This window comes from Myxocyprinus asiaticus, chromosome 39 (genome assembly GCF_019703515.2).
Source record: "Myxocyprinus asiaticus isolate MX2 ecotype Aquarium Trade chromosome 39, UBuf_Myxa_2, whole genome shotgun sequence".
In the NCBI taxonomy this organism is placed as follows: domain Eukaryota; kingdom Metazoa; phylum Chordata; class Actinopteri; order Cypriniformes; family Catostomidae; genus Myxocyprinus; species Myxocyprinus asiaticus.
The window spans coordinates 22,060,934-22,072,361 of NC_059382.1; the positions used below are offsets into that span (position 1 = coordinate 22,060,934).

An 11,428-nucleotide genomic window follows, 5' to 3' on the forward strand; every position below is an offset into this window, starting at 1 on the left:
GACGCCACTCATTTAACCATTTAAAGACTGGCACATGTCGCATCACCTCAGTGCTTCACAATTTCTTCCTACTGTCTGCAAAGTCTCAGTTTGCATTATTCCTTTTAACAAAAATATAGCACACACACACACGGCCAAAGCACATAATAATGGGTTTATTCTATTGCACTGGTCCTCTGGAACTTCATTAAAATAATAATAAAGATATTTGCATTAATTGCTGTTAAGGTTCAACATAAGAATAGATCTTAGAGGTTTATAAAATAAATGGTGATGAAATTGTATTCCATTTACTTTAGTGTAACTTGTTGATGTTTTTATTTATTTATTGTGTCAAATAGCATTCAAAAGTCTTCATAATTTAAAAATGTAAATAACTGAAAGTAATTGGTAAGGTAGGTCTATTCTAGGCATATTGCAAAAACACAAGCTCATGTTAAAATTCCATGTTAAACACATCTACATATGTACCTTATATATACTGTATGCATTTTTGTTTTTGAAATATGGGGTGAGTTAAAAAGAAGCTACTTTTTCTTTTGTTTCGTCTGTGGCACTCATACCATCTAGTGGTGTAGTGCAATGATAGCAGTATGTCTTGTGCTTATGTGCTTTGTATGGTCAGCTGAAGTCCACTTGTCTGGTGATGCAAATGTGTTCTGCATCAAACTGGCAAATGTTGAAGTAATGCATAACCCCAGTATAGAAATATGACATAAAATTCATGACTATATGATCAATAGACACAAAGCACCTGGTTCTGAATATTTTGGAGTATCTCGTCTATTTAATAACTTGTTATATAAACAGCATATAACAGGGGCAGCATCAGAATTGGCTATATTTGGATACAGAGTAATTCCAGAAGCAGACTTGAAACAAAAGTGAAAAGTGAGGGGGAAAAATCGTGAAACCTCATCTCAGCCCTTAGGCTACTAATGGAGTTTTTGGATGACAATTAGAGAGGACATAGGATTTGGCCTGATGCTCAGTATACTCAAGTTTTAACTCTTACTTTACAGAGATCATGTCCCTCAACACTTCCCTCTCCATCTAATCACTAAGACAGCAGGATGTTAACCCTTCCCTTATGTTGTGTCCCGGTCATCGTCTTTCTATGTACACTCTTTGAGGAATATTTCAAGATCTACTTATCTTATTATGTTTTGTTTGGGCTCGTTTGAATCGGGATAGTCTGCTGTAAGTTACGATATGTCATTGTCTTTGTTAAATGTATGTTTTAGGAAGTTATAAGGAAAAATTGGGACAAAAAGCCACTCCTGTTTATGTGTGTCATTGGAAATTTCATAGGTTTATTTCTATTTCTACTGCTCCAAACGTACTTCTCTGTGTGCTCGTATGAATGTCACACATCATAAGAAAGTGTTTCACTGCTGTTCAAACGTTCTTTGGATCACATCATTTATATGTATAAATGTTTTCCAACTGAATAGACCAAATATTCCATTAAACAAATGACAATAAAATGCAAAGTAATCTCTCCAGTAATGAAAATACTTTTTGAATGTTTTCTAATTACCAACGATTTAAATTGTAATTGTAGTGGAATACAGTTACTAATATTTTGTATTTTAAGTATGTAAATGTATTCCGTTACTCCCCAACCCTGATTGCACACTACATGATCTCAATACTTTCCCACTAATATTATCTGGTCTAGCACTTTTATGTACTTTTGCTCATCTAAAAAGCCTCGCCAACGTACCTGCGTCAATTTAAAAAAAAAAATGTGGCTCCGTGAGACATCATATAATTCCTTCATTTCATCCTCATGGGGAACATCAGAATTAAACCTCAATGAAAACTATTCAGATCATTAGCTAGCTGTATATCTGAAGTGTACCCCTTCAGGGAGACCACATTTTTACACTCATGGAGGCCTGTTATAAGTTTCGTACCATTTCACACAGCCTTAAGATCAGAGAGAACTATTTTTTCCCTTATAATTATGTTTTGCCTTCTCAGTTTCTACTCACACTTCCTTCCTAATAGCTGAGTATACACCAGACCGGCAATATGTCATCCAGAGTAGGCTCTCATCACCACGCAATCCCATGTACCGCATAGACGGCAAAAGCGTAAACACTTCATACAAACCGGTTTAAATTATTAACGCTATGCCGAAGAGCTGCTGTGTAGTTCGCTGCACCAACAATAAATCCAAAAATGCTGATCTGCAATTTGTTCCCCATGTCCTAAAAAAGATCCTGATCGAAGGGCTTTATGGCTCCAAGCTATACGAAGGGAAGACAACGGGAAGCTATGGGGCCCTGCATCTCTACACACGTATGTGTGTGGAAAACATTTCATATCAGCTAAGAGCTAACTTAGCTAACGCTATGTCTGATTAATAATTATATGCTATGGGGGCCTGGGTAGCTCAGCGAGTATTGACGCTGACTACCACCCCTGGAGTCGAGAGTTCGAATCCACGGTGTGCTGAGTGACTCCAGCCAGGTCTCCTAAGCAACCAAATTGGCCCGGTTGCTAGGAAGGGTATAGTCACATGGGGTAACCTCCTCGAGGTCACGATTTGTGGTTCTCGTTCTCAATGGGGCGCGTGGTAAGTTGTGCGGAGTCTCAGAAGGGGAGGCAACTGAGACTTGTCCTCCGCCACCCCGATTGAGGCGAGTAACCTCACCACCACAACCTCACACCAGGACCTAGTAAGTAGTGGGAATTGGGCATTCCAAATTGGGACAAAAAGGGGATAAAAAATAAATAAATAAATAAATACAAATAATTATATGCTATGGGCAGATAGCTAGCTATAAATACTATCCCTGTGTTTAGATTACAGAAAGCCCGTCGCTACGTTAGGCTAACACGTTAATGCTAACCTTAGCTAACTTTGATGTATCGTGATTTCAGGGTTCCAAATAAATGACAGACTTCATTCTGATTACATGCCCTCCATTTTCCCCCACCTTTCTGTTTCAAGAAAAATCAGCCGTTTTCACAGTCCCACTAAGCAAGCATCGCGTGTAGTGCCAACAACCAAAAAGAGTACGAAACGACGCAAGAAATCCAATGAGGATGGAGGAACCTCCGTTTGTGAGCCAAGTGCTTCTGCTTTGTTTGACGGGCCTGACGTGGATGCGCCAATGTAATGTTGACGACAACGCAGTTGGTTTCCAAAGGCCCTGTGCGGAGAGTGAGAGGGCTCAGATGATTGCTGAAATGGATCATCTAAGATGAGAGAGAGATGAAGCGAGAAGAGAGAGAGATGCTGCAAAGGAAAATTGGACAAAAGAGCATCTGAGTGCCAATGCAGTGAAAGGGGATGATACTGCATGCAAAGCCATGACTGGGCTCAGCTGGACATTTTTTCATGCTTACAAGAGTATCTTGTCCAGTTCATTAAGCCAAAGAGGTTGTTCAAATTGCCCACCCAAGACCAGTTTTTCCTCACCTTACTGAAACTGCACCAGAATCCATCCATGGCCCTCTTATGCCAAGTTTTGGACATGGGACACTCTACTGTACAGGGCATGTTCACAAGGTGGCTAAACATGATGTATGCCAAGATCAACTTCCTCATCCACTGGCCTGACAGGGAATGCATCTCAAATACTGTACCGCCAGAGATGAAAGCAAAATTTCATAGTCTTACATCATTGACTGCTTTGAGATTTGTATTGAATACTCCAGGTTACTAAAGGCAAGGTAAGTACAAATAAAAATAGAACTGTGAAATGTACATGATGTTTATGATTTACATTTTTCCAAAGAAAAGAAATTTGCATAGTCTGAAATGACAGTTTTTTTTTATTTTAGTTTTTTTAACCCAGGCCCTATTTAAACATTGTCTGGCATGATGTTAACTAATACAGCCCATAATTTAACTCATTTGCTTTATTATAGAAAAACTTTGCTCTGTGCTGCATCCTCTCACCAGGCTCCAATCCAATAGGAAAAAATGTTTATGCTTCAAAAGCTATGATACATGTCATTTTCAAAAACTGGAAGTTCACAGCATATGCTATAGTCAGATATGTATTCATATATTCTACTGATGAAATGGTCACTAACTGTACACTGTATCAAACATTATAGTGAGTTTCATAGGCCAGTTATGCATATAACTGGACAACATTAATGGTACAAAGCCTAGGCAACTCATAATGTTTGATACAATGTACGGTTTGCAACCATTACATGAGCAGAACATACAAATGACACATCTCACTATACTGTGGGCTTACAATTTTAGAAAAAGATATGTATCATGGTTTTTAAATGCTTAACCACTTTCCCCACTTACTTGGTGAAAGGGTGCAATACAATGCCTAGTTTCTCAATGCAAAAGAGATAGTTGTACCAGTACACCAGTACACATCATGCCAGACAATGCAGATATAAGGCCAGGGTTAAAAAAAATAGTTTATCCATCCATCTTTATTTCACACTATAAAAAATGGACAACGGTGAAGTACTTCATTGCCTGTAGCCCAGCTGGAGGTATCGCGTTCCTGTCAAACAGTTGGGGTGGTAGATCATCTGATGTCAAGTTCATCAGACAGTCAGGAGTCATATCCCCATTGTACCACCAACCTGGAGACCAGGTAACATAGACTATTTATTGATCCAAACCTCAGAAAAGGAAAAAGTGTTGCATGCTTATGTGCTCTAACATAGCTGTTTTGAATGTGTCATGGTCCTTTATTGGGTGAAACCTGATGAAGGTGCAAAGACATTCTCCAGCAACGGTTTGTTGAGGCATATGACTGTGCATGCTCGTTTTCCTTTTTTAATGTGAATTTGTTGCCCTGCACACATTAAGTGATCAGCATTCTTTTACATGGTCTAAGCCCTCTCATTACTTAACAAAATACCAAAATCTGGCCATATCACATATTAGAGTAAGCTTGAAGTGAATAGATCAAGGTTGCATAATGAACAGTATTAGACATGTATACATAGTATCCTGGGCAAGATGACTTGTTTTCAGAATTGAAAGTCCAAGCTGAGGACCACAGTCTCCCCCTTTTTTGCATTGCTAGGCAGAGGCGCCCTGGACACTCTTTACAGATATTTGAAAAATAATTTGGAATATGTGTTATTAATGTGTTCCAGATCTTGGCTGATCAGGGGTTTACCATTCAGGGGGACTTCGCTCTATTAGGTGTCAGTCTAATTACCCCAGCATTCACAAAAGGGAGGAAGCAGCTGTCGGGGAGAGAGGTTGAAGAATTTCTCTCCAATTTGGAATAGCCAATTTCCAATGTGCTCCAAGTCCTCGTGGTTGCATACTGACTCGCCTCAAATCATGTGGCGGAGGGCAACTCTCAGTTGCCTCTGCGTCTGAGACCATCAATCCGTGCATCTTATCACTTGGCTTGTTGAGCACGTTACCATGGAGACATAGCACATGTGAGGCTTCACACTATTCTCCTCCACAGCATCCATATAGATATCATCTTAAATTGATATTATTAAATTGTCTTAAGGTGATTTAAGGAAACTTATTTGATTAATCATCAACATATGCCAAGTGATCAAGTGTAAGTTCAATGAAACTGTTGTACTCTCAGTTTCATAACAATTGCTTACAAACATTAGCAACAATCAATCAAACTTCACTTGAAGTGAGAGTCCATTCTCAAACTAAGAACAAGCGCCGATCTTCACCACAATGGTAACTCCAAAAGCCCCAGCCTAACAATCAACCCTTTTAAATGACAATATAACACTACATTAAACATGAACAAATCTCCTCCTATTCTTATCTTACTCTAAAATGCATAAATTAGTTTCAACATTTGTTCACCCCATCCAATTCCCTGCAAAGCATGCTGGGAAACAGAAATTCCCTGCCCAGTTTCATCAATTCTACAAAAAGTATTTATGTAGTCCTAACTCAAATTAAGTAAACTTCAGTTTTACAAATTTAATTTGTAAATGTATTGCACAAGAGAGCTCCCAGTTTTGTTCATCGTTTGAGAATTCTTGGGAGTATCAAATTTGACACAAAATGCTTATAAACTGCATTAAATATGTGTTCCATGTGTGGAGTTTGACCACTTTTTTGCATTCATGTAAGAACTATGTAAATTTAGAATTGGCCATATCTTATTTAACGATTTATAGCCCAGTGTTTTCCAGTTTAGTAAATAAGTGTAATACATGTTATATATGGAAATATGAAAATTCTATTGTTTTAAACATGTCTTTAAAACCTGGTTAAAAAATAAGTAAAATGCTTTGAGTGATTTAAGCATGTGTTAAATCACTTCAACTGAAGCATATGGGTAGACTAATGCCCTGCTTGTACTTTCTTTTGATATTAACCTCTACCTTATTTCATTTCTGTTTCATTTTTGTATTTTCTTTGTTACTTTTTATATAATATGGCCCCATTAAACCGTAAAAAAAAAAAAAAAAAAAAAAAAAAACAGCCGTCAGAATAAAACCCCCAAAGATATTTTTGTTTCCTATGGTGATTATTTTCAACCAGATACATTTGTGTGTAAAAAAAAAAAAAATAACTACATTTTCTATGTGATATTACTTAAATAAAGCTAATGTTAAATAGCATTACTTCCTCATAACTTCCCCCAACGTAAGAGTTTTAAGTTCCCTGTTAACCCTGTTTTATGTTTTTGGTGCAGAATTCAGGATTATATAGCACGTACCTGACACCGTATGACACATGTAAACAGCAGAAGACCAATGCTTGGGGTTAACAGCATCATTGAATAACTTAACATTAGTAGTGAACAGAAATAAGAAACAACATCTAAAAAGTTTCCTTATTATAAAATGTTTCACACCAAATTATTCTGATAAAACACTGCCATGTTGTGTCCTATCACATCGGTTGCACAGTCATTTGGGGGGCTTTTTTCCTGTTCTTAATACTTAAATAGTTCTTAAAACAGTAAAAAATATTATATAGTCTTATAGCATTAGTAGTGTTTACCTGCAAAAGTATGTCCAAGACAACACCAGGAAATGAAATCACAATTAAAGAACAACTTACATTTTATTTACACTTTGAACTATGTCCATATTCAAACATGTCAAGTTCTTACAAAAGCAAATGTCTGTAAGGGTTTATTATAAATGTCGATTTATCAATCCCCTGTCACACAAGACAGTCAGGCAAACAAAACAATGAAAGACCCCTCTTTTTGAAGTAGACAGACACTTTTATGGTGAACATTTTTGAAGGTCCTCACTAATGTAAAAATAGCACTATATTTCTCCATGGAAAAGTGATGCAATCATGGATGCAAAGCAATTCGTGTGGATGCGTGTACTTACAAAACAGAATGCAGAACAAGTTTTACAAAAAAGTTTTGAATATTACAGTTTTCTTCTTATGGGTTAATCATTCTCACTTTCTTCTGGGTAACTTTTAATGTAACACTGAACCATTTCTTCCAAGTCTGTTTTGATATGATAATTGATGTTTAGCACAGCCAGACTCTTACACCTCTGATTTACTGTGGTGTCTATGAGGTAAGCTTGTAGGCGTTTATGAGCAGTTTCACCCAGACTTCCGTCAAGCTTCTGCAGTGGCAATGTGGCTAAAATTTTCAGAAATGCATTAACGTTTGGGAAGAATTTAACATCCGAGTGCTGTAGGGTTTCGTGAATGGTGCATGGCAGGCTCACTTCCTTGCTTCTGTGTTTCCATTTTATCCTCCAACAGTGAAGCTCAGCAGGCAAAGTGTCAGGATGGGGTAGATCACTCCTGTAGATATCCGCATGGGTCTCCTCTGACGTATTGAACTTCATTTGTCCCATGACTTGTGGGACAAGAGACAAGCACTTGAGCGCCTTCAAATGATTCTCAGAGAAGATGTCCTGCACCTCCTGTGTGACATACTCAACAACTGGGAGTGTAAGGTAGTCTTTAAAGAAAGACTCTGCTTGTATTTCCATGGTTTCCACGGCCTGTTGTTTCCGGAGGAACAACCTTGGTACTTTTACTGGGACCTCCATTGCCGTGGCCAAATTGACAGCCTCTTCAAACCAGAATTCATGGTATACTTCAAGATTGTCCATTACCTCATGCAATGAATGCATTACTGCTGTTAGGCTGTTGGCAGCGAAAAATACGTCAAGGGTTTCTCCTTGTAGGTTCTTGCCAAAAGCTCTCGTGAAAGACAGAGCGTTCTTCAATACAACCAACGTCACGACAAACTCAAAGTCTGCCAGGGCTTCTGAAATGGCGTAGGCATCACTGATGATTTGGTCACTCCACTTTAGTTCTTCATTGTCGTGTATGCTGTCCATACAAAGCAGAAGCGGTTCCATCAAATCGACAGCCATCTCAAACACATTATGAAGTTCAGTCCAGGTAGAACGTGAAAGCTCCTTGAGATCATTCTCTTTTTCCATGCTTCCCTGATAGAGAATGGAGATGGCGTTATCAAGCTCAGTCTGCAGCAATGGAGATCCTTTAAAAAATGCATTAGTCTTTTTCAGAACTGCCATCACAACCTGCACTCCGGTCAGTGACATGCCATTAGCAAGGTGAACGTTAAGTGAACAGGTAGAACTGGGGGTGATTACTGCCGTTGGATATTTCTCCTTTAGCTTAGCAGCAATGACTTTCATCTTGGTGGCAAGTATTCCAGAACCTGCATGTGCTTGTCCTCTGCAACACTCCAAGCTCAGGCCCCATTCCTTTGTGATCTGAGACTCTAACCTCTCAGCAACAGAGACCTCCTCTCCTTCAAATGAGAGGAACTCTATGAATTCCTCTCTGAAAGTGTTGTCTTGATCTACAAAGCGCAAGAATATGGGAAGATGCTTTCCCTCGGGGAACTCCACTAACTCCCCGGAGACAATTGAAAAGAAACGGCATTCTCGGACTTGCTGAAGAATCTCTTCACGGACACATCTCTCACAGACCTCTAGAAGTTGCTTTTGCTGGATAGCTGGGCAATATTCCTCATTAACAGCCGCTGCCTCAAACCTCCTTCTAAGAAATTTATCACCGGCATTGATGCGGTTTTCTAATAACGCCTGAAAGTTACTGGCAGACAAGAGCTGTTTGGCCTCTTTTGCTCTTATTTCATCTTCTTTTGCATTGTACCTACACGGAAAGTTTTGTTTTCCTATTAAGACCATGACTTCAAACAAAGACCTTAAGAACTCTCTCAGATCTTTTTGTTCCGGTGTCAGCTGAGGAATATCATCAGTGGTCTCACTGTCATCCTGAATTTCACATTCTTTTTTTGCAAGCAACTGTTCCATTGAAGCCTCCACTAGAGAGTAAATATGATAATTTGATATAGTAATTTTATTCGCTGCTATTTTGGTAAGGATTTAAAATAAATTATATACCATACTTACATCGTCTTTCTTTTATTTTCTGAACCTCCTCATCTGTCTGCAAGGAAGATAGGAATAGGAAAAGTTATTAATTCAGTTAGTCCTGCTGAATATAAATATTACAAAATGACACCAATTATGATGTTAACTATGCAATTAATTAATTAACTACTACATGCAAAAATAACTACTGTGCATTTATCTCACGACATTTTGTGGTTTCATTGGGTTACACTACAAATGTAAAATGAGATACTAAATCAATAAATCACTTATGTTATCATTATGTAATTAGCAGTTATAACTGTAGGAAATTCCCACATATTCTACCAAAACTTTGATGCGTTTGCGATGTCTGCTGTGCGGGTTGCTGAGGTGGCTGGTTAAATCAAATATAGTGGGAATAGCAGTGTCCCTTAGTACTGTCCTATATGGGCTCTGAAAAACAACAAGAACTTTCTGTTAACTAAACTTTATAGATTTGGGAAGAAAATTCAAAGTAGGCTATTCAAAGATAGAACAAACATATTCAGATGCATGCTGTGTTTTTAAATAACTTGCTTTGACAGTTTAGTTTAGCATTACAGTTTTGCATATCATCGCTGGTTCAAAGTGCTTTGCACATAGCCGGTAGTGCTTGTTCAATTGATCAGGAGTTTTCTCCTCAAGATCCGCACGCCGACAATTCTCCACCCACAGCCTACATCTGTGCAAAAAAAAAAAAAAAAAGTGAAGTTTCACAAAATAACAATGATTCATTTCTAACAATACTTCACAAATGCAGGGTTATTCATGCATTCTATTAAATACACTGTAAATAACATTCAAGTGCTATATATATATAAAACACAATCTACCTCATTATATATATATATATATATATATAATGAGGCAGATTGTTGTTGCACTGCAATCAAAATTTAAGCAGTATGTAACCAACCATTATAAGTAGTACTGCTGTTTTAATGTTATTTAAACTAGATAACATTAGTTACTAGCAACATTAGCTATCACCATGTATGAGGAAGCCCATCAGTCTTTCTAAAATCAATATAAACACACACACAAAACACATAAAAAATAATGTGTGCAACTGACATTGGGGACAGAAATACAAACCGGAGGAACATGAAATTAATATTTTGTAGATCATGAACTGACTACATTTGCATTTCACCAAATAACAAGCACAAACAGACTTATTTGAAATACCACTGTAAAAGTTATCTCTGATCTCAACATGCATTAACTTCACTTGTTGTCACATGTATTCAAGCATCATAAGTGGCGAGCAGATGCCAAATCGGCTCATGTTACTCGGTAAGGATTCGTTTCAAATTAATCGTCTGCTTATAAAAATGACATAAAGATCGGTGTTAAAACAATACCTCTCAGGATCCCTTGGAAACCTAAAGAAAGCTAAATCGGATTGGGTGCTTTTCCTGGTACAGTTCGGAGCAGCACAAAAATTTGGCATTGTGTACTGAATGTCAGATGAAAACCTTTCGACAGCTTTCTGGACGCCCTATTAGTTATGCACACGCTTATACAATAACGTTGTTTTCAACGCGATATTAAACCGCCGCAACATTACAGGTTGAACACGGCGCGCAAATATGAAGCACCAGTATTGTTGGCATGCAGTCCCAGAATGCAACTCGTTTCAATCCCACAATGCACCTTGCATACCACAACAACAACCTCTTATATAAAGATAAATATATTAGTCACATTGCTATAGTATGCTTAGAGACGCAGATAATCTGTTATCACATTTAAATACAAACCGAGATATGTGCTGGCTACAAGATATAAATTTGACGCCTGCAACGGAGGAGTTGAATTACAGAATCGAAACACTTCTTTGCGCACTTAAATAATAAATGCATTCATATCTCAGCGAATCAACATCGCTTATTATTTGTTATGGAATATACTGTATATAACGCGTGTAAAAAAAAGAAGAAAGAAATTAAGGGCTCGTCCGGGATTTGAACCCGGGACCTCTCGCACCCGAAGCGAGAATCATACCCCTAGACCAACGAGCCGTGCATTAAGATATGGCCTGTTATCCTAGTTATACCGGAACTCTACCGATTATTATACATATTATTATACA

The 11,428-nt window shown here is 38.0% G+C and overlaps 1 protein-coding gene and 1 non-coding gene across 2 annotated transcripts; both read right to left on the reverse strand.

The window, feature by feature from the left end:
• Positions 1 to 6,987: 6,987 nt before the first annotated feature.
• On the reverse strand, positions 6,988 to 10,981 carry LOC127430143 (52 kDa repressor of the inhibitor of the protein kinase-like). Its single transcript, XM_051679662.1, has 5 exons — positions 10,698 to 10,981; positions 9,895 to 10,015; positions 9,640 to 9,747; positions 9,331 to 9,367; positions 6,988 to 9,242 (listed from the first exon to the last, which is right to left on the reverse strand). Exons 1-5 carry the CDS (start codon positions 10,784 to 10,786, stop codon positions 7,351 to 7,353), a joined length of 2,247 nt encoding a protein of 748 aa, XP_051535622.1. The 5' UTR covers positions 10,787 to 10,981; the 3' UTR covers positions 6,988 to 7,350.
• A 304-nt stretch (positions 10,982 to 11,285) lies between these two features.
• Positions 11,286 to 11,357, reverse strand: trnap-cgg (transfer RNA proline (anticodon CGG)). The gene has a single exon. It is a non-coding gene; the product is annotated as a tRNA-Pro (tRNA).
• Positions 11,358 to 11,428: the final 71 nt, after the last annotated feature.